This window comes from Phyllostomus hastatus, unplaced genomic scaffold (assembly GCF_019186645.2).
Source record: "Phyllostomus hastatus isolate PE091 unplaced genomic scaffold, TTU_PhHast_1.1 phas_contig_62, whole genome shotgun sequence".
Taxonomy (NCBI): Eukaryota; Metazoa; Chordata; class Mammalia; order Chiroptera; family Phyllostomidae; genus Phyllostomus; species Phyllostomus hastatus.
Genome location: NW_025333921.1, coordinates 1,020,763 through 1,046,424, shown reverse-complemented (window position 1 = coordinate 1,046,424; position 25,662 = coordinate 1,020,763). Strand labels below are relative to the sequence as shown.

Below are 25,662 nucleotides of genomic sequence, written 5' to 3'. Positions count from 1 at the left end.
TTGTAACTCCCTGCTCCAACAGTGAGAAACTGTTCCCTTTACCCACAATATATTTATTTGTGCAGTTCTAGAAAAATTAAAGCAGTTTTAGAATTAACCTATACCTTTGTATAGTTTACCCTGAATGTAGTATATAATTCAAAAGCTGTGTTTAAAAGTTCTTTGGGTCACTTCCCCCTCCCTCTTCCTCACCTCAGTGTGTTTTTATAATTCATTGGAAATATGGTTCAGGTCATTTTTTTCTTCTGTTTGTATTTTATTTTAGGGTTTCCCTCCTCATTCATGTTGCTTTTATTTATTTTTTTAGTCTATGGTATATTCATCCTTTATTTTTTCATAAATGAGCAGATACATTGTATTTTCATTTTTATTCTTGTTTGTTATACAATATTCTTTTCACTTTACAATATATCCTGGGAATTCATGATCAATTCATAAAGATCTTCCATGTTTTGTTTCGTTTTTTACAGCTGTGTAGTGTTAGTACTTTATTGTGTGAATGTAACATAGTTTATCCAACTCACTCTCCTAATGTAAACATGTAGATTGTTTCCAGAATTTTGCAGTTGCAGACAATGCTGCAGTGATGAGCTTTGTGCCTGTATATCTAGTTTCACATTATTGGATTGGGTCTTTGGGTTATATTTCTAGAAGTGGAACTGCTGGGTCAAAAAGAAAACAGACATGTAATTTAGTGAAATATTGTCATTTCTACAAGCAAACTGTGAGAGTGTCTATTTCCTCAGAGCTTAAATTCAGTATGTGTCATTTTTAAAAAATTGTTGCGAATTTGATAGGGAAACAATGATGTCCCAGTGTAGTTGTTCTTTACCTTTCTTTTTGTATTAATTAGGCTGAATTTCTTCTGATACTTAATGTGGATTAATCTTTTATATATTTTATTTTTGTGAATTGCTTATTTATATCATTTTACATTTTCTGACAGGTTTTTCCCTGGAATTTTTATATATTAGGGATATTAGCTGTTAACTATGATATATTATATATTGCAAATATTTTCTCTTTTTTTCACCTGTCTTTTGATTTTGTTTATGGTGGGTTTTTTATTGTTGTTTCATGTGTGGGATTATGGAAAACATTTTTTATGCAGTCAATTTATCAATCTTTCTTTCATTGTGCCTGGATTTTGAGTCGTAGGTAGGAAACCTTTCACTAAACCCTGGATAAAGAAAAATTCACCCTTTTTTTCTTGTAGTATTTATGTGGCTTCAATTTTTGCATCTTTATCCTTTGTTCATTTGGAGTTTATCTGTTATGTTCTGAGATAAGGACTTAATTTTTGTTGTTTTTCCCAATGGATCACCAGATTTCTTGGTTCCATGTAATAAAAAGTTCATCTTTGCCCTTTAGTGAATATGACTTAGTAATTAGTTCCATAACTACTTGGGTCTCTTGTTTGAATTTCTATACTAGCAGTTTTCAAGCTCTTTTGGTGACAAGACCCTTCATACAATAAAACATTATTGAGGACCTGAACTTTTGTTCATGGGGATTATATTTTGTCCACTTGAGCAGTCTTATACCGAAAGTGGTGTGTTAGGAGTCTCCCATTGTTAGTGTTTTTGTATTTTCTTGCATCTATTGCAGCTTTTGCATTATAAAGGTAATCACTGTGTTATTTGATATGTAGATATTCATAAATCTTTTATCATCGTTTTGAATTAATGCTTTTCGGTTTCAATTCTAATTTGTCTGGTATACCTTTGCCTTTCTGAACTATATTTCTTTGAATACAGTATATACTTGGGTCTTACTATGTGAGCCAGACTAAAAATCTTTTTCTTTCATTAGGTAAGTTAAACCTATTTCTGATGAGACTTACATGTTTGGTCTCACTTCTGTGATTTTATGATTATTATGCATAATATATTTTCTGTGCTTTTTTCTCTACATGATGTATTTCCCTTGTTATTTTTTTCTTTAAGTTCCTTTTGGTATTCAGAAAATCTTATACTTTCTTCTTGTGGTTACCTTTATATGTATACCTATTTTAAAACCTTTATTCCCTTGCTTTCTTACTGTCTGGTTTATGAGTATTTAATGATACTCTTTATCTCCTGTCTGTATGTTAATAAATGAGCTTATTGTACTTTTCTCTTTCTCTTCACCTCCATTTTCAGTTACTTTATTTCTTCACATAACATGCAGAATGTGTCATATAACATGACTTTCCACACTCATTTCTGCCTTCACATTTTTTATTCTTTGATCTATAATTAAATATATCAGATACTCACCATTATTCTTTTTGCTGAAGTTCCTCAGTCAGCTTCTTGGTTGGATGAAGTTCATCTTTCTTCTTCAAGATGGGCTCATGAATACAGAAATCCCCAAACTCTTGCATATTTAAAACTTTTTCTGTGACCCCTACCGATACTTGAAAAACAGCTTGGTTAAATATGAGTCCTTGGTTCACACTTATTTCCATGAGGTTTTGTTTTTATTGTAATGTTGTCTTGCTTTGTGTGTTGTTTTTGAGAAGTCTGATGCCAGTTTTATTCTCTAGCCTTTGTAAATTATTTTATCTTTTTTCCTGGTGGCCTTACAGGTAGGGTGTGTGTGTGTTTATTGAAGTCTTTTGAGGTTTTAACAGGATGTGTGTTAAGAGTTCATTATTGGAGGTCACTTTACCCTGACATCTTGGTGGGCCTTTTCAGCGTGGCGATTTCAGGGACTTCTTCTATGTGAATTGGATGTTCTTTTCCTTTCTTCCATTTCATTCATTTTTCTCTCTGACACTTTTTACTTTTTTCCTTATCTCATTTTTATGCTATCAGTTGTTTTCCACTGTTCTTCAGTGCCTCTTACTAAATTTTGTTTTTTATTTTTCAGATTTATTCTTCCTTAGGCATTTTATAATTCAGCCTTCGTTTCTAATATGATTTTATTTTTTTCTTTTAGTTCTTTTCTTGACTTGAGTCAATTCTTCCCTTCTTGGTTTGTTTCTTTTTAGTTTTTAAATTTCTGATTGAAGATTGGATTTTCTTTTTTCTCCCATATCTTAATGCCTATTTGAAAATATTTAGATTAGAAACTTGTGATACAGTTTTCTTTTGCTTTGAACTGGATTATTGGGAGAAGCATTCATCAACTGAATTGCTTAGATTCTAATGTTTTCTTTTTGTAGTAGTTTTATACAGATGAATACTTCTGCATATCTGTAGACAAGTTTGGTTGCTTGGAGTAGTTTACAAGATTTCTACTTCAAGGGCTCTCTTTTCTGTTAACTTTTTCAGCAGTCTCACGCTTGTGTATATGTCATGTGCTTGTTGAGTCGGCTGTGACTCCTTGAACCCTATTAATAAGTGATGTCTACAGTGCCCTGTCCTCATCTGCCCTGCCCAGCTCCTGTAGACTCATTCCTATGACTTCTTTAATAAAGTCAGTCAATCTCGTATTTGGCCTTCCTCTTTTCCTCCTGCCTGCTTGTGATGTGCCCAGTATTGAATGAGAAAACAACTTCATTTTCTCATTTTTGTCCCCAGTGATGTTTCAGGAAAATTTGCTGTCAGACCCACTGGTTTATCTTTATTGCAGTCCCAGGTATCTGTACAGCTCTCCTCCAACACCATATTTCAAATGAATCTATTTTTTCCCCCATCTGCTTTCTTCATTGTCCAACTCTCGCATCTGTATGAAGTAATCGGGTGTAGGAAGGTATAAAATGATCTTAGCTTTGGTCTCTGGTGACACATTTTTGCTCTTAGTGATCTCTAATTCTTCCATTGCTGCTCTTCCAAGTCTCAGATTTTTCTTGATTTCTTGGCTGCAGTCTTTATTTGAATTGATGACTGAACCAAGGTAAGCAGAATCTTTAATGTTTTCACTATCTATTTTAAAAGCTGTATATTTCATTTATGGCCATGATTTTTGTCAACTTAATATTAAAATGCTGTCCTGCTTTAGTGCTTTCTTCTTTTACTTTAATCAGAAGTCGTTTCAAATCTTTGCTACTTTCTGCCAGTAAGATGATGTTATCTGTATATCTTAAGTTACTGATTTTTTTGCACCGATTTTCACTCCTTCCTCTGAGCTTACCCCAGTTTTTTTATATATGTTCTGCATATAGATTAAACGGATAAAATGCATCCTTGTTGGACTCCTTTGCCTATAGGAAGCCATTCTGTCTTTCCATAGTTTCCCGTACACACACAGGTTTAGTCATAGGAATAGTCAAATGCTGAGGCATGCCTGTTTTTCTCAGAGCAACCCATAGCTTAATCAACATAATCAAAGGCTTACTGTAGTCTGTAAAACATAGACTAACCTTAGTACTCTCCTTTCTTTAAGTTTGGGATATATAGTGAATGTTTTCAGTCTGTAGGCCACTGTTTTGTTTTCCATATTTGTTGACATATTCTTGTTAGCCTCTATACGTTGTCTCTGTGCCTTGAAATAATTCTATCAGTGTCCCATCTACCCTGGGTGATTTATTTCTTCCCAATACCTTCAGGGCAGTTTTTACTTCACTTTTAGAATTACAGGTTCTTCCTCAGAGGAATCTTCTTCAAAGGTGTCTGTTATCCCTTTTCTGTATAGATTTTCATTATACTATTTCCACCTTCTTTTTGTTTTCTCCTGGTCAAATAATATGCTTCTTTTGTTGGTTATTCAGCATTCCTAGTCTGGGTTTGAATTTCCCTTTTATTTCTTGATTCTTGTAGTAGAGATCTCTTATTTTTCCCTTTTTTGTTGTTGTCATCCTCTTTTGTCTCCTACACTGACTATTGTAGTATTTCTCTTTTTCTCTATATGACAGTCAATGAAAAATTGCATCCAGGACTCTAACCCCGCTCTTGTCACCTTTTACTTTTGCATCTTACCTACTTCTAACAGTTTTTAGTGTTTCTTCTGTCATCTATCACCATTTTTATTTCCTTTTTACTTCTGGCATTGTCTTTCCACATTCTCTCCTAATAATATTTCTGTTTACTGTCCACAGTTCTTCTGGTTCTCAGGTTGAACAGTGCACTTCTTTTTTCTATGTGAATGTTAAATGCATCAGGAATTATAATTGGGCAATATAGTTCTTGTAGCTTCTTCAGCTTTCCTCTGATGCTTGATATTAAAAGGTCATGGTCAGTACCAGAGTTCTCTCACTTAAAGTGGACTTTTTCTTTCTGTCTCTTTTTTAGGTTTGGGTCTAGTTTCCTTTTCTCTTGCAGTTTTTCCCAAACTGCCCTTGCTCTTCATGAAAGCTTGCAATGGGCAAATGGGAAAAAGCTTACTGGGGATTTGTCATATATTTTCTACTTACACATAATTTGAAGTTTGGATGTTGTGTTTTCTGGTCAAACTGAGGATGTGGGTTTTGTGATGTTTTATTGGTTCTTTTTGTTCTTTATTCTTCTTTTGGAGGATATGTTGGGAGACGTAGTCCAGCATTACTCCTTGAGTTGGAGAATTGGACTTTCAGTCTAAGCATCAAAAGATCCCTTCCTGCTACTTGATTGACACTTTTATGGCTCTAATTGTGATTTTTTTTTCTAATTGAATAAAACAGACCGCATGGGTACTATTATTTTACTCCACATTTTGGATAAAAGTGTTTTGGTTATAACATTCGTTAGTTTAAAAGTATCCAGTGGAAAGATTTATTTTAAAAAATTAGTAACAGTTTCAGAAAGAGGTTAAGATAGTGTAGTCTTTCTGGCAGGATACTCAGTGGGGTGTTGTTAAATTAGAAGAGTGTAGCTAATTGATGTCTGTTGCTTTTTAAGCTGAATGTTTTTTTTTTAATTAAAAAAATTAACATTCCCGTTTTTATTAAGGTTTCATTATGAGAAACCCACAATAATGTTCATATAAAAGACCTTAAAAGTTAGGTCTTGTAAATAAGAATGTTGGAATTTAGGATTGATAGTTCCTGAAATAAATTTGGAAAACAAAAAATAAGTTGTTGAACTTCTGCTAAGTATTTAGCTCTTACTTCATGAGCTTACAATAATAATGATCTTTTTTGTTGTTGTTACAGTTGGTTGTGTCTTTACTTCTGTGCCTTCTGGACTGGATCATGGCCTTACCTCTAAAGACACTGCTCCAGCCAGTCCAGGCTGCAGGAACAGAAAATGACAAAACAGAAAAGTCTGTCCTCAGCTGCATTTACAAGGTAAACTTCTTTTCTTTTATTACTTATTTGGTAACCAAGTTTTTATAAAACCTAAAGAAATAACATTTCTTAGTATTTTCATTTAGACCTAGGTATTTTCTAAGAACATAGATTTACCTTACAGTACCTAAAGATAATTAAAAAGTGGTTCCTGCACTGTTATTTTATTGCCACATTTTTAAAGGAGTCAAATCTTTGTTGAATATAAGAATATTAGTTAAATGTTACTAATTCTTGCTAAGAGATACTAAATTTTACCTTGTTTGAAGACCTAAATTTTAAACTGTTTAAAACTTTGTCAAGCTCTTGTATTACCAGTGGACTTTTTTCTGCTTTTGCTTTCATTTCTTTATTTTTACTAAAAAGGAAAACTTTTGTATGTTTCCCCCTGTATTTTCAGGTATTACATGGATGTGTTTATGGAGCTCAGTGTTTTAGCAATCCAAGGTATTTTCCAATAAGCCTCTCAGATTTGGCATCTGTAGACTATGATCCTTTTATGCATTTGGAAAGTCTGAAAGAGCCTGAACCTCTGCACTCTCCTGATTCAGAACGGTCTTCTAAACTCCAGCCAGTAACAGAAGGTAAAATGAGTTTCTGTAAGGACAATATTCTTTGGGTTCTCTCAAGGCATGATCTGAGGGCTTGGGTAGAAATAATGGACAAGGATATATTTTACTTTGTAGTTGTTTGCTTCATGATGTATATTACTGCAAATTTCATTTTCAGTTTAATTACTTAACATATATAGTTGCTAAGGTTATACGTGATGACGTTCCCTTTATACTTCTAGCTAAGTTATTCTGATAAATTCCTTTTGATATTTTACCTTCTACATCATAGGATTTGTATAATTGAATGAGATTTAGCTTTGGAGTCTGACAGACAGGGTATTGAATTTGGACTCATTTAATATCTGAGTGACTCTGTCTGTCTCCTTATTTGTAAAGTGGGGATAATATTTGTTCCTTCATAGAGTCATTTTGAGTACTAAATAAGATAATATGTATAAGACCCTTTACATGGTTCTTGGTCTATAATGAACTCAATAACATTTTCTTAAAGCCACATTGCTTCTACATTCAGAGTTTATTGTCTGATATAAGGGAAAGATGTAAACAAATAACCTTATGAGTATAAAAATAAAAGTACATTCAAAATATGGAGGTCACTCAGAGGAACCCAGCTTATTGAAGTATTGTAAGGAGGTGGTATACATGATAAAATTAGTATTAAGAGCACTTTGACAATAGTATTTTATAGGAGTTGGTAAATTATAGCCCACACCTGCCACTTATTTCTATAAATAAAGTTTTAAAAAAATTTTGTATTTAATTTTTATAGAGAGAGGAAGGGGGAGAGAGATAGAGAAACATCAGTTTGTTTTTCCACATATTTATGCATTCTTTGATTGATTCTTGTATGTTCCCTGATGGGGGATTCCACCTGCAACCTTGGTGTGTCGGGATGATGATCTAACCATCTGAACTACCCAGCCAGGGCTTTGTAAATAAAGTTTTATTAGGACATCTCCATGCTGTTCATTTATGTATCATTATGGCTGCTTTTGTGCAAAAAGAGTAGTGTTGAGTAGTTGCAACAGAGATTTTGTGGGCTATAAAGCCAAAAATATTTACTGTCTGGCTCCTTACAAAGAAGTTTGCTTGACTTCTAGTATGTTAGATTAATTTTAGGAAATTTAACTCAGAAGCAGAGCGACTAGTCATAAGGCTATTGCAATAGTCCAAGCAAGAGTTGTTAAAGGCTTAAATTAGTTAAATTTTCCCCAAAGTAGACCAAGAATATGAGAAAGTTCAGAGGTTTGGGAGAGGAAATGAGGAGGGCCGTGCTAGAACTGTTTTAGTTTGGGGTGTCTGTTGGATATTTACATGAAGATATCTAGTGGACACGTTCAGATATCTAGTTCTTAACAAAGAGGTCTCTGTTGGGAATATGTATTCGTGTGTGTGTGTGTGTGTGTGTGTGTGTGTGTGTGTGTGTGTGTTGAGGAGAAAAAGTGGGAAAGGAAGGAAAAAGAGAGGAGAATAATTTTTAAGAAACGAAGAGAGGAGAAAGATTCTTTAAAAATTGGCTAACAGGCCCTGGGTGGTGTTGCCTAGTGGATTGAGCACTGGCCTTCAAGCCAAAGGATAAGCAGTTCAATTCCCAGTCAAGGGCCCATGCCTGGGTTGTGGGCCAGGTCTTATGTAGGGGGTGCTCGAGAGGCAACAACACATTGATGTTTCTCTCCCTTTCTTTCTCCCTCCCTTCTGCTTTCTCTAAAAATAAATTAAATAAAATCCTTTTTAAAAATTGGCTTACAGTATGAAATGATAGAGAGATCAAGTATAAAAACACTGACAAGTACTGTATTTTGCTGTGTACAGTGTGCACCCATGTTTCTGTGCGCATCATACATGGGATTATGACACCCATGGTATGTTATCATTATACCCATGTATAATGCATGACCTTATTTCTTCCTCAAAAATTTGGGCAAAAAAAAAAGTGTGCACTGTACACTGCAAAATAAGTACAAGGCAGAAGCTGATGGCTGTGGATGTGGACTGAGGGGCAAAAAAGAGTTAAAGAAGTAGAGCCATCTGTTGAAACTACTCTTTAAAGAAGGTTGATTATTAAAAAAGAAAAGAAAACAGGAAAGCTAAAGGATGATTCGGGGTTAAGGAGTTTTTAAGGATGAAGAGAGTTTAAATTAATCAGAAGGTGGGAAGGGGATCATCATTAGTAAAGTGAGTTCCTGAGAGGTGAGCTGGAGAGTATGGTGCTAATATTAGCCTTTCTTCTGAGACCAGAAAGAAAAAGAAGATAAATTTAAGGGGACTGAGAGAAGTTACTGAGGGCCCAAAAGAAAATGAAAACTATGAAGTTTTGTTTGCACCAATCAGTTCTCAGTAAGGTAACTATGGCCAAAATACAGACTATGGCTTTCAGGATATCGGTGTATGATTTAACCGTCGAATCTAGGCTTGACTGACCTGATGCTAGGAAATGGCTAATAAATTGGAAGAAAATGGAGTGATCCAGTGAGTCAGATGGTAGATGCGGTTGATAATAACTTACAACAGTGATTCTCAACCTTGGCTGCCCATTAGAATATTGATGTTCTGGTCCCTTCAATAGAGATTTTGATGTGTTGATCTGGGATTGCTGGGATTTTTAAAAGCTTTGCAGGTGATTAATATGAATCCAAGGTTCAAGACCACTAGGAGGATCAGTATGTTAGGGCAGTGGAGTGAAACCCCCGCAAATAAATTTCGCAAGGAAGCCCAATTTGTAAAACTTTTAAAAGTAGAATTGAAGCAGCACAGAGGCTGGTATCCTACTGACTTCTCTTCTGTCCATCTCCAAGAGCTCTACAAAAGAAAATTGGGAAGTCACTGGACTAGGAGGTTGTGGTCAAAGTATAAGCTGTTAAGGAAGAGTTTGAATTTTAAAGGCAAAATAGTTCTAAATGATTAAAACATCTAGGATATGATCACGATAATGGATTGATGATGGAATGCAAGTGGAGATATAAAGTTACACATCAAGGAAATAGGGTTAGGGTTTTGGGTTGGCCACAAGTTGCTACTAGTTTATCTAGAACACAGATATACAAGTGAAGTATCTCAGATACTGGACAGTACATTATAGCAAAATAATTTAGACAATAATTGGTATCACAATTTATTATTTCTTTAGATTTGGCATAGTGAAAGTGTTTATTTTATATAAAAACAAAGATACATGAAAATATTTATTGCTTTCTGCTTTTTAAAATGTTTGATTTTTCAATTTAAACTGACATTCAATATTATTTTCTGTTGGTTTCAGATGTACAGCATAGTAGTTAGACAATCATAGTGTACAGAGTGACCCCTCCCCCAATATTTCAAGTACCCACGTGGCACCATCCTTACTTATTACAATATTATTGACTATATTTCCTATGTTATACTTTATATCCCTATGGCTCTAACTACCAATTTGGACTTCTTTATCCTTTCACCTTTTTCACACAGCCCCCCAACCTCCCTCTACTCTGGCAACCATAAGTATGTTTTCTGTATCTACAAGTCTTTTTATGTTTTATTTGTTTATTTTCTTTAGATTCCACATATAAGTGAAGTCATATAATATTTGTGTTTTTCTAACTTATTTCACTTAGCATAATACTTTCTAGTTCCATCCATGGTATCAGAAATGGTAAGATGTCATTCTCCATTCTTTTTATGGCCAAGTAATATTCCTGTGTGTGTGTGTGTGTGTGTGTGTGTGTGTGTGTGTGTGTGCGCGCGCGCACGCGCGCCCCCGCGCGTGCATGCGCATGTCCCACATTTTTTATCCACTCATCTATAGATGGGCACACTTTTTATATTTTCAGAGGTATAAAATGATAAAAATTTGATTTTGGGCAGTATAGTGTATTTCTTAAACAGTGAAATAAGTTGTTTACTTATGTTAAGGGCAATTTTAAGGTATTTCATACCAAATTTACTGTACTATTGTTAACAGTCACTTTAAAGAACACAAAGGTAAAGATTTAAATAGATGAGCTTTACACTGATATTGAATACTCTGTGGACTACTATTCTATAAATGTATTCAGTTATTCCCTTTGGACTTTCTTAATTAAAGGTATTAAGGACCAAATAAATGCAGAACCTTTTAGGAACAGCTGTGAACTGACAGCAGGTGATTCTGTGGTCTGTAGTGACTACACGCTGTGGGGTTTTTTTAATGTGGCAAAAATGGCTAATCATTGTACCCTTGTCTAAGGCATGCTTCATCATCTTCAAGTACTTTTTTGGCCAAAGATTTCTAAACATAGAGTGTCCCTAATAAGCTCAGTATTGGATTGAGCGAGTCTGATTTGAGAACTATTGGCAAGAGTAGCTGTAATTATTAAATTTACTGAAGAATAAAGCAAGGTAGTGAAGTTGGCTTTTTGTCAAATGGCAGTAGTCTTATTAGCAAAAAGTCATCATTTTCAGGGTCAGAGTGAAAGGAGGCTCCAAAGAATTCATTCTGTCCTAATTATAGTTTCTCCTATATATATTATGCAAAGCTAATATTTAAAGCATTTGCCAAAATTAACTTCCTCTGCATGTTCTATTACAGTGCTGTGAATTACAGCAGCTTTTTATGTCTTGTTGCTTTTGTATGCCATAATAATCTATAATTATGGGTTTGCTGCAAATGCTGTAGGGTTTGTTTAATCTGACAATCTGAAAAGACAACCCTGAATAGGCTTTTTTAAAATGAATGCTAGTTACACAAAGCCTTAGACGCTTCGATATCTTCATTTTGCATATTCTCACAAGGCTAGTTATTTTAGAATTTCATTATTAATTTTTAAATTAGAGCATTTTATTTTTTTATATCTAAGTAGATATGTAGAAAGGTGATAAGTATGTCCTACAGTGTATAACTAAAAAATAAATCTAAAGAAATCTAACCTCCAAATTAAAAGTTGAGAGATTTTTATGTTGTTATATTTTTATATGTACTAAATTTAGAGACAAAACTTAGGAGAAAATACTTTTACCTAAAGCTAAAAATATAAATTTATTTTTCAAGTATTCTCAATGTTAATAATTATGACAGCTTTGTGAACAAGTTCATTTAAACTGCATTCCCACTATTGCTTCCTTTGAGAAGAGCATCTATAGAATGGACTGGTACCTTTACTTAGGGGTTTATGTTGTAGAAAAGAACTGGCTCATTCCTACAGTTTATTATAAGCAAGGTCAAAAAAGGAACTCATAAAATCTGTGTTACTTATAATGCTCTCAAAAATTGAATGATTTATATTGTTTCTGTTATAGCTAACTTTGTATATGAGTTTTCAATTTATCTTTACAAAAAGTCTGTGTCATTTCTAGAGAAAAATGGGTCTTAAGTAGTTTTGTGTGATTTTTTTTTTCCATGATCACAAAGCAAACCAGAGACAGTCAGGAATTCTTCTCTTTTCTATGATCTATTTCTATTAAATTACACTCTTTTGCTTCTTCAGCAGTGTTCTGCAAAAAAGATTCACTATTTAAATAAAAGGAGTCACCTTTTAAAGCATATCACTCAAAAGGAAGAAAAGGGAAAAGAAAATAACAAAAGTATTTTCCTGCATCAAAAATTTTTTTAATCTTTATAATATTTTATTACCATTTAAGACAAGTTATAATCTTATTTAAATGAGTATTTCCAATTTATTATGGCCATTTATTTAGTAATTCATGCCAAGTAGTATATTTTTGACATTACTGTATACAGAAAAATAATTTATTTTAAGTATAATTTATTGATTATACTGTTATACTTGTCCTATTTTCTTCTCCTGTTTATTTACCTCCACCCTTCATCCCCCTTCCACCAACATTCCCCCCACCCTTAGTTCATGTCCATGGGTCGTACATATAAGTTCTTTGGCTTCTCCATTTCCTATACTATTCTTAGCCTCCCTCTGTCTATAATGTACATACAAATTACTTTTCTTATTCCCTGTACCTTTTTTCCATTCTTCCCCTCTTCCCTGCTGATAATCCTCCATGTGATCTCCATTTCTATGATTCTGTTCCTGTTCTAGTTGTTTGCTTAGTTTGTTTTTGGTTTTCTTCCTTTTAGGTTCAGTTTTTGATAGTTGTGGATCTGTTGTCATTTTATTGTTCATAGTTTTGACCTTCTTTTTCTTAGGTGACTCCTTTTAACATTTCATATAATAAGGGCTTGGTGATGATGAACTCCTTTAACTTGACCTTGTCTGGGAAGCACTTTATCTGTCCTTCCATTCTAAATGAAAGCTTTGCTGGATAGAGCAATCTGGGATGTAGGTCCTTGCCTTTCATGACGTGGAATACTTCTTTCCAGCCCCTTCTTGCCTGCAAGGTCTCTTTTGAGAAATCAGCTGACAGTCTGATGGGAACTCCTTTGTAGTTAACTGTCTCCTTATCTCTTGCTGCTTCTAGGGTTCTCTCCTTCATTTTTACCTTGGCTAATGTAATTCTGATGTGCCTTGGTGTGTCCCTCCTTAGGTCCAACTTCTTTGGGACTCTCTGGGCTTCCTGGAATTCTATTTCCTTTGCCAGATTGGGAAAGTTTTCCTTTGCTATTTTTTCAAATAAGTTTTCCACTTGTTGCTCTTCCTCTTCTCCTTCTGGTACCCCTATAATTCGGATGTTGGAATGTTTAAAGATGTCCTGGAGGTTCCTAAGCCTCTCCTCATTTTTTTGAATCCTTATTTCTTCATTCTTTTCTGTTTGGTTATTTCTTTCTTTCTTCTGATCCATTCTATTGTTTTGAGTCCCAGTTTCCTTCCCATCACTATTGGTTCCCCGTGCATTTGTTCATCTAATTTGCAACCAAAATCAACTAATTCTGTGAGTATCTTGATCACCAGTGCTTTGAACTGTGCAGCTGATAGGTTGGCTATCTCTCGGTCGCTTAAAAGTACTGGATGTGGGGCTTTCAATTCTGTTTGAGCCATCTTTCCCCTGCCTGCTTTGGTCTGGTCATGCCTGTTACGTATTAGGGGCGGAGCCTTAGGTATTCACCTGGGTGGGGCACCCCAGTTGCTGGGTTGTGACGTTTACTTGGGGTCTGAGAGGGAACAATGGCGCTTGCTCCACTCTCCGCTGGACCTCAGTCCCTTCTGCTGATTCCCCCAAACAAACTGGGCCCCTCTGGTGCCAGTTCCCGTGTGGATGGGCTTGTGCACACCGTGGGACTTTCCAAGGACCGTTCTTGTGAGGCTGGGAGCCTCTCCCTGCGCCTCAACCCCCACAGGTGTTTTCAATCAGTGTCCCGAGGCTGTATTTCCCAGCGCTGGGATCCTGGGTTTCACGCAGTGCCTTGCTTCAAAATCTCTGCCTTGCTTCACAATCCCCGCCTCGCTGGGTCTGCCATTTGCCACTCCTTGGCTGGGGTCTGCCAGCTGCTGCTTGTGCACTCAGGATCCACCCACTGCGGTCTTGTGTGCCCCAGATGCCTTATGCGCTCGGTCCCAACACTCTGCTCTCCATGCCCTGACCCATGCTGGCTGCTTGACTCTGCTCCTCCTACCAGTGTGGATAAACGGGTCTATTTTAAGTTCTTGGTTGTCCGACTTCCATACAGTTCAATTTTCTGTCAGTTCTGGTTGTTATTCTGTTTCTAAATTGTTGTTGTCCCTATCTTGGCTGTGCAAGGAGGCACAGTGTGTCTACCTATGCCTCCATCTTGGCCAGAAGTCTAAAATTTATATATGACATATGACATATATAAAGTAAAATTTATCCTGTTTTGATGTAGGAATTTTACTTTATATTGATTATGTTGGTGTTTAACACTGTTCTATGTAGTTACCAAAATTCATCACAGAGTACAGTTAAAATTAAGGAATTTATTGAATATAGATAATACTTTGATCATCCTATATTTATTTCTGGCAGCAAGGCCACATTATTCCCAAATGATTAACTTACAAAATATAAATAATACTCAGGTCACTCTGTAACTGTGGTAGAACAGCACAGAGTCACAATCATTCTGTAAGCATGGCTATAACTGAGACCAGAACACCATAAATACACACACATGTGTGCACACACACCACTAAAATCCTCTTCCTACATGAATAATTACTACTTCTTTACCAGTGGCTACTCTTCTTCTATCTCCGAGATGAAAAGTACCCAGATAAACATCACTGAATTGTCCCCCCTTCTTGACACCACTTATTCCAGAACTATTTTTCACATCAACACTCCTTAGAATGACACTGTCACTCTTGGGCTATTGGACTTTGACAAGTTACTGTCTGTCTCCGCTTCGTCCTTCCTCTTCCCACACTCTCTTCCTCCTCCCATCCCCTCCCTTTTTCTTCTCCTTTAGGTCCTGATGTTAGGCACCTTGCTTGTCAGGCCTCATATTGCTGATTTTTTACTTTTTTCTTTTTACTGTTTCCTATTTTTTTTTAGTTATTCATATGGATATGCTCATCTATTTGCTTTCCCTAATATGCTTAAGGAAGGGGGAAAAAGTGCTTCTTAATGCAACTAATTGCTCAAATTACAACACAACACCTCTGAAGAATACCTTAGGAAAAAAATACATATGCAGACTCATAAAATATTTTTTTTCTTTAAAATAAAGCTTACTTGTCATATACTGGCTACACTGACTCACTGTTTAAATTGATCCTGACTCCTGAAGTTTAACAAAAGATCGTACTTTTCTCTGAAGCTTTTACATCATCGATAAAAGCCATAATTGACATTTAAGACATGCTGCAAACTGTTTTTGAATCTGCTCATGAGATAAACTTATCAGTTGGATTTCATTGGCTTTCTAATCTATGTGCTTAGTGATTTCTAATGCTTTTGATCATCCTTTTAAGGTATGATGTAGATTTAAAGGCTTAAGTTTAAATTAAGAATCCATACACAAAAATTTTAAAAAGGGGTTCCTTATAAAATTGACAGGAAAACTTATTAAAGAATAGTCTTCTTTTTTCTGCTATCATTCCTGTACTGTCTGAATTAGAAACATTAATAATTACTGAAATATTTTAATGTGATTTTGATAATGTGATAAAGTCAATGTTTGTTGTCTAATGTTTCATTGTTTTATGACATTCTAGGAAGCAATAGTATTCCCACTCACTTATTTTTTTATTTCTAGTGAAAACTCAAATGCAGCAAGGATTAATATCTATAGCTGCCCGCACTGTTATCACTCATCTGGTAAATCATTTGGGCCATTACCCCATGAGTGGTGGTCCTGCTATGTTAACAAGTCAGGTGTGTGAAAATCATGACAATCATTACAGTGAGAGTGCGGAACTGTCTCCTGAACTCTTTGAGAGTCCAAATATCCAGTTCTTTGTGCTGAACAACACAACCTTAGTGTCCTGTATCCAGATCAGATCGGAAGAGAGTATACCTGGAGGAGGTTTATCTGCTGGTCTTGCATCAGCCAATTCAAATGTCAGAATCATAGTACGTGATCTCTCTGGAAAATATTCATGGGATTCTGCCATCCTGTATGGACCACCTCCTATAAGTGGCTTGTCAGAACCTACTTCTCTCATACTTCAATTGTCTCGCCAAGAGAAGCCAGAAGAACCTCCTTCATCTAATGAATGCTTAGAAGATACCATAGTAAAAGATGGGATTTCCTGCCAGTTTAAAAGATTTAGAGAAACTGTACCAACTTGGGATACAATCAGAGATGAAGAAGATGTTCTTGATGAGCTTTTGCAGTATTTAGGTGTAACTAGTCCTGAATGCTTACAGAGAACTGGAATCTCACTTAATATTCCTGCTCCACAACCTGTGTGCATTTCTGAAAAGCAGGAAAATGATGTTATCAATGCTATCCTTAAGCAACATACAGAGGAAAAAGAATTTGTTGAGAAACACTTTAATGACTTAAACATGAAAGCTATGGAGCAAGATGAACCAGCACCTCAAAAGCCTCAGTCAGCATTTTATTATTGCAGATTGCTTCTTAGTATATTGGGAATGAATTCCTGGGACAAAAGGTAAGAACAAAATAGAGAATTTTTTTTTTCACATTAGTCTTATTTATCTTCTGATCAAGCATTTGTCTCTGTTCTTTTCCTCACTAAATTTTATCAACCAATTAGTTCTTTGACCAGTGGGCAGATTGTTTTTTGAGACCACCACGTTATATCGGGATTCGGGCATTAAGAAGATCATCTAAATCCAATAAATTAAATATTAACATTCTCATAAGACTAGTAAAACTATCTGAATGAGAAAATACAGCTCATATAATTGAAAAAATTTTATTTTCCCAAACTTCATGTAAGCTAATAGGAAGAACTTTATCTTACTCACAACACTTCTGATACCAAATGTGTGGATTTTTCACACCAGGCAGTTCCAACACTACCTGGAGTTAGCACAGATAGTTAAGTGCTCAGACCTACAAAACTGCTCCTCCCTCGGGGCCACCCGTACTTCTAACTGACCAGCTATAAATCAGGGGTTCCCAAAATCCCCTCCTTGGGTTTGATCATTCATTCCGTTGGCTCATAGAACATTTACTTATATTTACCTGTTTATTATAAAGGACAGTTAAAGGATATGGATAAACAGCCAGATGAAGAGGTATATAGGGTGAGGTCTGGAAGGGTCCTGAGTGTAGGAGCTTCTGTCCCTGTGGAGTGGGAGTGTGCTACACTCACATTGAATGTGTTCACTTACTAGAAGCTCTCCAAATGTCTTGGTTTGAGATTTTTATGGAGGCCTCATTCATTTGGGCATAATTGATATTAACTCAACCTCCAGCCCTCCCCCCTTGCCCAGAGGTAGAGCTGAAAGTTTCACCCTTCTAATAATGGTTGCTCTTTCTGGTGACAAAGCCTCATCCTCAAGTTACCCAGGAGCCCACCAAGAGTCACTTCACTGGAACAAAAGGTACTCCCAGTACTCAGGAAATCCTAAAGGACCTAGGAACTGTGAGATGTTCCTATCACCTCCATCACTTACAAATTGACAAGAAGAGTTTTAGGAGCTCTGTGTCAAGGACTACAGGCAGAGCCCAGATATATTTCTTACTATGTCACATAATTTTTTAAGACAAGTATCAATATGATCAGAGGAATTAACTCAAGATTTAGCATGAAATCCAGAAAAGAATTTGGATATCATTTTTTTAAAAATGTTTTCTTTGTGTGCATGTTGCAAAACCTCATTAAAAACTTGGAATGAACACACAAAGTATTCAAGTAAGTTAGGTAGGAGTTAAATGAAAAGGCATTATTATACTTAAATTGGAGGACCCAGGTTAGAGTCATTTAACCTTTGAGGAAATAACTTTGACCTCACATAATGGTAAGGATTAAATTAGGTAATGTACATAAATAACTAAAATTACATGCTAGCATAAAGCATTATTAACATTTATTTTTTAAATATCTGTAAAACTGAAAGCTGTAGGGAAATAGAAAAGCATTATTTAATGTATTGTTTCTGTTCAGTTTGTAGTAGGAGGGAAGCTCAGATATCACTTAAGGGGAGTCAAACTCATTTTCACCAGCGGCCACATCACCCTTGTCGTTGCTTTCAAAGGGCCAAATGTAATTTTAGGACTGTATAAATGTAACTACTTCTTAACAGTTAAGCAAGAGCTCAGCACTGCCCAGGTAAAAACAAGGTGCCAGGCCAGATAAAACAAGGTGGAGGACCAGATTCAACCCGTGGGCCTTGTGTTTGCCACCTGTGCACTAGATGTATAAATCTTAAAGTCATTCAAATGCATATGAAGCATTGAAATGGAGTTCTCCTTGCTTGCTTAGTGTTTAACTTGATTTAAACCCTTCATTTATTAGAAGGGAATATCCTCTGCCTAAGGAGAAAGCCACATTGTATTAGGAACACAATTTGCTTAATGGTATATCCAAATACAGGTAATTGCCACTCCTATAAATGCATTCTACTATCTTTTGCTGTATATTGTCTAGAGAAAAAAGTGAGAGGCTGTATTGTCACTAAGCACTGGTTTCATGATTATAATTTGCACATACAGTAGTCCCCCCTTTTCTGCAGGGGATACATTCAGAAACCCCCAGTGGATGCCAGAAACAGGATAGTACTACATATATTTGGAATATTTTTTCATATACATACATACCTCTGATAAAGTTTAATTTATAAATTAAGTACAATAATAACTAATAGTAAAGTAGTACAATTATAACAGTATGCTATAAATGAAGTTATATCAATGTGTTTTCTCTCTATCTGATAAAGGAGATGGCTACTAAGTGACTAGCAGGTGGGCAGCATAAACAGTGTGGATATGCTGGACAAAGTGATGATTCATGTCCCAGGCAGGGTGGAGCAGGACAGAGTGAGATTTCATCATGCTACTCAAAACCATGCACAAAATTTCTGAATTATTTATTTCTAGAGTTTTCCATTTCATGTTTTTGGAACTCAATTGACCATGGGTAACTGAAACCATGAGAAAGGGTGGGAACTACTGTATTCTGTACCTATAAAACATAGTTGGTAAATGTATACATACATTGCTTCATAGTGTAGAAAATCCAATGTAAAACAAGGAAGAAAGCAAACTCCATCCAGATTATACATGCTTACTTGGTAATGATTTCGATTTTGAGAATATTATTTTATTTCTCATGAGAAAAAACTTTCTCACTTTATGAAACTATTGAGAAGGAATCTATAAGTATTTTTATTCATTTTTTTTCTGGAAAGAGTTTGGGAGTCTTATAGCATCTGCAAAGAAAAATGAAGTGGTCAATAGATAATGATCCACTGGCAGAAATTTCTGAGGGTCTGGATAGAAATAATGACATGCATTCTTCACATTTTTTTAAGGCCTGTTCTCCTTTGTTTCAGAAATATAAGTCAAGAAAAGTGTTAAGAGTTGCCTGAGTAGAGTGGAAAGTATTTCTGGGACTGTCATTCACTGCCAAGGTGATGAAAATATTTATAAATTTTTCTGTTTAGGAGGAGCTTTCATCTCCTGAAGAAAAATGAAAAACTACTTAGAGAACTTAGGAACTTGGATTCAAGACAGTGGTAAGTTGTTGGAAAACCTCAAATTTTAACTAGCAACTCTCAGCTATTTCTCTCTTTATATGTGAATAATACTGTATTGTTGAGTTACAACTTACTGAGCAGAATCTGTATTTTATTTATTAATACCTTAAGAATAATAAACTTTTTAAAAAATGTAGGGCTACATTAAAATGTTTGGTATCTTTGAATTGGTTACACCTTTTTTATGCATTTCAGAATCTTTTTTTTTTTTTTTTTTAAGAATTTGTTCTCTGTCCTGGCTGGCGTAGCTCAGTGGATTGAGCGCGGGCTGGGAAATAAAGTGTCCCAGGTTCGATTCCCAGCCAGGGTACATTCCTGGGTTGCAGGCCATAACCCCCAGCAACCGCACATTGATGTTTCTCTCTCTCTCTCTCTCTCTCTCTCCCTCCCCCCCTTCCTCCCCTCTCTAAAAATAAATAAATAAAATCTTAAAAAAAAAAAAAGAATTTGTTCTCTGTGCCAGCCTTTTTTTTTTTTTTTAAGATTTTATTTATTTATTTTTAGAGAGGGAAGGGAGAGAGAAAGAGAAAAAGAGAGAAACATCAATGTGCGGTTGCTGGGGGCCGTGGCCTGCAACCCAGGCATGTGCCCCGCCTGAGAATTGAACCTGCGATGCTTTGGTGTGCAGCCCGCACTCAATCCACTGAGCTACACCAACCAGGGCTCAGAATCATCTTTTGAATTGCAGAATTCAGACTTAGCCTATAATTTCTTTTGTTTTTATGTTTTGTTTTGTTTTGTTTTGTCTTGTTTTCGTACACTTAGAGATTCCAAATATACTTTTTGTGATTAGTCTAAGAGGATTCAAGTGAAATGAATGGTGAATACAAGCTCGTACCTACAAAATACTAATAGAGCAAAGAAGGTGGATATAGTTTTTATATTGCTATAAATCTGATTTCTCTTTAAGCCCTTGAATATATACCCATTTAAATGTGGATTTCAATGCATAAAACACTGCCATATCATTATCTTAATGATCTCTAGTTTTTTGATATGCCTGGTTGAGATTTCCTAGGAAACCAGTACTAGAAACTACAAAATATTACTTAACTTGAATTCTCATAAGGTTAATTATTGTATATATGCCTACTTTCCTTTCCTTGGAAAAAAATTCCAAAAAATGGAATTTTGGGATAGGTGCTTTTTGGCAACACTTGGGATGTCATCATTATTAAGAATGTGTTTATTTCTGAGATCTGAAATTTACAACCCCCTTAACATCCACATTTCTCACTCTCTTATGTCTTAACTCAACTGGTGTTTTATACTTGCATATCTCCAGCTTTTTACTTCTCCCATTCCCACAGTAAATCTGCCCACCTACCTCTGATTTCACCTGTCTTCCTATCCAGGAAACTCACACATTGTCAACTATTTTAAAAATGCCATATTGAGCATCCTAAAAACTATTCTACATTTAAGTTTACACACACACACACACACACACACAGCAGTAATCAATTCTCTAATCAGAATCATTTTGTAAAGATTTTATTTATGTATGTACAGAGGGAAGGGGGGGGGAGAGAAACATCGATGTGAAAGAAAAACATCAGTTGGTTCCCTCTTATTTGCATCCCAACCAAGGACAATCTCACAACCCAGGCATGTGCCTGACCAGGAATCTAACCATGGACCTTTTGTTTTGCAGGAGAATGCCCAGCTAATCTGAGTCACACAGGTCAGGGCTCTAATCAGAATCATTTTTAACATCTACTTTCTCTACTCCTAGGCAGTAGTACCTTATAGATAAAATTATCAACCCAGTATGATATAAATATTACTGTATATTCATGCTCCTTTACTTCAACAGTCTTCTCAACTGTTTGGCAGATTTCTTATCCATGTTTACTTCTTTCTTAGTTTCTCACAGTAATTATTCTGTAGTACTTCTTTGTTCTGAAACTCTTCATTATGGTCAAAAGGTCATCTCTATTCTACCTAAGAACTCAATTGAAGTGTTTGATCTCCTTGTGTGAAAGACAATCTGCTAGAACAGTAGTTCTTAACCTTCGTTCTTCCTCCACACGTTCACATTTTAACACACATTAGCCTGACTAATTAAATCTAGTGATTTCTGACAATTGGGAAGCTCGCTTGATATAAGCCACCCACCATGTCATCACTATTTTACAGGAGTGCAAAGTGAATATGGTTACTCAGGCCTTTCACACAACTCTGCCTTAAATATATGTCTCTTAAAATTTCTATGTTGAGCTATCTTCTCTTGCTAACCCTCACTTTCAGAAAAGCCATTTTTCCTCTCTAAACTTCTGTGTCCCACCTTCTCTGCCTGCTGTAGGATCTTCCAAAAGTTATCCGTTTTCATTTTGAATTTCTACTCACTCCTCTTATTGTATGCCTGCTTGTAATCTGCCTTTAAACAAAACAAAACATTCTTCAGACTATGCTTTCAAACTATGCTTTCAAACTTTTGTTATCGCTTCCATGCCTTTTACCACCATTTATGGAATAATGTAATCTTGACTCATTTCTGGTAATTCCTAACTGGTTGTTTTTATTTTAACTTTCCTCAACGATCTATTTAAAATAATGTTTAATTTCTTGGGTTATGTAATAGAAAATATAAAATAAAAATAAACCACATATTTATAAAACTATTGTTAACAATTGCTTATAGATCTTCAGTATTTCTTTTTTAATATATTTTGTTGATTATGCTATTACAGTTGTCCTATTTTCCCCCCTTCACTCCCCTCCACTCTGCATACCCTCTCCCACCCACATTCTCCCCCCCCCTTTTAGTTCATGTCCATGTGTCATACATACAAGTTCTTTGGCTTCTACATTTCCCATACTGTTCTTACCCTCCCCCTGTCTATTTTCTACCTACCATCTATGCTACTTATTCTCTGTACCTTTCCCCCCCTCTCTCCATATGATCTGTATTTCTGTGGTTCTGTTCCTGTTCTAGTTGTTTGGTTAGTTTGCTTTTATTTTTGTTTTAGATGTGGTTGTTAATGATTGTGAGTTTGCTGTCATTTTACTGTACATATTTTTTATCTTCTTTTTCTTAAATAAATCCCTTTAACATTTCATATAATAAAGACTTGGTGATAAACTCCTTTAACTTGACCTTATTTGAGAAGCACTTTATCTGCCCTTCCATTCTAAGTGAAAGCTTTGCTGGATAGAGTAATCTTATATGTAGGTCCTTGCCTTTCATGACTTGGAATACTTCTTTCCAGCCCCTTCTTGCCTGTAAGATTCCTTTTGAGAAATCAGCTGACAGTCTTATGGGCACTCCTTTGTAGGTAACTCTCTCCTTATCTCTTGTTGCTTTTATGATTCTCTCCTTATCTTTAACCTTGGGCAATGTAATTCTGATGTGCCTTGGTGTGTGCTTCCTTGGGTCCAACTACTTTGGAACTCTCTGAGCTTCCTGGACTTCCTGGAAGTCTATTTCCTTTGCCAGATTGGGGAAGTCCTCCTCCTTATTTTTTCAAATAAGTTTTCAACTTCTTGCTCATCCTCTTCTCCTTCTGGTACCCCTTAAGATTCGGATGTTGGGATGTTTAAAATTGTCCTGAAGGTTCCTAAGCCTCTCCTTATTTTTTTGAATTCTTATTTCTTCATTTTTTTCTGATTGGAAGTTTCCTCCTTCCTTCTGGTCCACTCCATTGATTTGAATCCCAGTTTCCTTCCCATCACTATCGGTTCCCTGTACATTTTCCTTTATCTCACTTAGTGTAGCCTTCATTTGTTCATCTAATTGGAGACCAAATTCAACCAATTCTGTGAGAATCCTGATTACCAGTGTTTTGAACTGTGCATCTGATAGGTTGTCTGTCTCTTCATCGCTTAGTTTTTCTGGAGCTTTGATCTGTTCTTTTGTTTGGACCTTTTTTTATTATTATTTATTTATTTATTTATTTATTTATTTATTTAGTCTGGATGCACCTGTTATATAGTAAGGGGCGGAGCCTTACGTATTCACCTGGCTGGGTAACCCTATAGCTGTGTTGTGACTCTGTATGTGGGGGAGGGATCCAAAAGGGAACAATGGCGCTTTCTCCACTCTCTCCCCAGATTTCAGTCACTTCCCCTGCTTCCCACAAGCAAATTGGGCCCTTCTGGTGCTGATTCCTGGGTGGGTGGGTTTGTGTACATTCTAGGACCCTGTGGGTCTCCCCAACAAACTCTTCTGTGAGGCCGGGAGTTCCCTCCCGCTGCCGCCTTAACCATCACAGGTGTTTTCAGTCAGTGGTTTGAAGCTTTATTTCCCGGTGCTGGGACCCGGGGCTGCGCAGTCTGTCCCACTCCCCAGCTGATTCTCCCAGTTTATCTGTACACAAATGTGGGACTGCCCAGTCGGCCAGCCGTGACCTTGCCACGAGTTCTCTCTGCCCAGCTGCCTGTCTCCACCCCTTCTACCAGTCTGGATGAATGTGTCTTCTTTAACTCCTTGGTTGTCAGACGTCCATACAATTCGATTTTCTGTCAGTTCTGGTTACTTTTTGTTTTTAAATTGTTGTCCTTCTTTTGGTTGTGCGAGGAGGCACAGTCTGTCTACCTACACCTGCATCTTAGCCTGCAGTCTCTCTTTTTTGATAGACATGTTTATGACTGTTTTACAAAACTGGAATCCTAGTAATATATACTCACCCTTTTAAAAATTTACGTTATATTGTGAACATTCCCTCACTTTTGATATTCTTCAAAAATATTTATTTATGATGCCACTTAAAGTTTAAAAAATTTCTTGCCCTAGGATGGATTTCTAGAACTAGAATTACTAGAACAAAGCATAAGAACTCATTTCAGGCCATATATGTTGCAAAATTGTTTTTCATTAAATACTAATTTCTAATGTTACCAACATTGTGTAAGAATACCTATGTAACTTCAACCTGGCCATATAAGTAGAATCACATAGTATTTGTCTTATCTGACTTATTTCACTTAGCGTAATACTATCTAGGTCCATCTATGCTATTGCAAATGTTATGGGTTTTTTTTATAACTAAGTAATATTTCACTGCATATATGTACCACATCTTCTTTATCCAATGGTCTATTGATGGACACTCAGGTTGCATTTATATCTTGGCTATTACAAATCTTGCTGCAATGAACATAGGGTTGCATATGTTTCTTCGAATTAGTGTTTTGGGTTTCTTCAGATGTATACCCAGAAGTGGAATCATTGGGTCATTTTTTATTCTTTGAGGAACCTCCATACTGGTTTCCATAGTGACTACACCAAGGTGCAGCCCCATCCACACCATGTGAGAGTTCCCTTTTCTTCACATCCTCTCCAACATTTGTTGTTTGTTGACTTACTGATGATTGTGTATATTGTACCAACCTTGCATCCAAAGAATAAATCGCACTTGATCATGGTGTATGATCTTTTTAATATAGTTTTGAACTTGGTTTGCTAATATTTTTTGAAGATTTTTTGGATATATGCTTATCAGGAATAATCTATAATTTTCTTTCTTTATAGTGCTTTTACCTGGTTTTGGAGTCAGGATAATGCTGGCCTCATAAAATGAACTTAGGAGTCATCCCTCCTCTTGAACTTTTTGGAATAGTTTGAGAAGTGTTAGTTCTTCCTTGAATGTTCAGTAAATTTTTCTTGTGGAGCCATCTGGTCCAGGAATTTTGTTTGTTGAAAATTATTTGATCACTGCTTCGATTACTTCAGATTTTTCACTTCTTCTAATGCATCTCTCAGACTTAATGCTATCTTTAGGTCAGGGCTCAACCCAGTAAAGATAGCATCTGTGGATAGTGTGGGAGAAGGACTCAGCACAGGAATATTGGTGGTTGTGCACCAGCCCTCTCCCCAAAGCCACACAACCAAATCTTTTCTAGTGTTACTTCAATTCACTCTGAGTAGCCATCCCTGCACCAGAGGCCAGGGTGAAGTGTCTCCCTGGCCAATCAAGATTGTGTATGCTGGCTCTTTAAGAAGGTTCCTGGGTTTCTATC

At 36.0% G+C, this 25,662-nt stretch overlaps 1 protein-coding gene across 10 annotated transcripts in view; it reads left to right on the top strand.

The window, feature by feature from the left end:
- Positions 1-25,662, top strand: part of RALGAPA1 (Ral GTPase activating protein catalytic subunit alpha 1) — a 262,117-nt gene that overhangs the window by 147,360 nt on the left and 89,095 nt on the right. For all 10 annotated transcript variants that reach the window (XM_045848431.1, XM_045848430.1, XM_045848425.1 and 7 more), the window contains 4 exons: positions 5,996-6,130; positions 6,531-6,714; positions 15,785-16,646; positions 19,609-19,680. In XM_045848431.1, the coding sequence (XP_045704387.1) occupies positions 5,996-6,130; positions 6,531-6,714; positions 15,785-16,646; positions 19,609-19,680 (1,253 nt within the window). The remainder of the gene's footprint in view (positions 1-5,995; positions 6,131-6,530; positions 6,715-15,784; positions 16,647-19,608; positions 19,681-25,662) is intronic.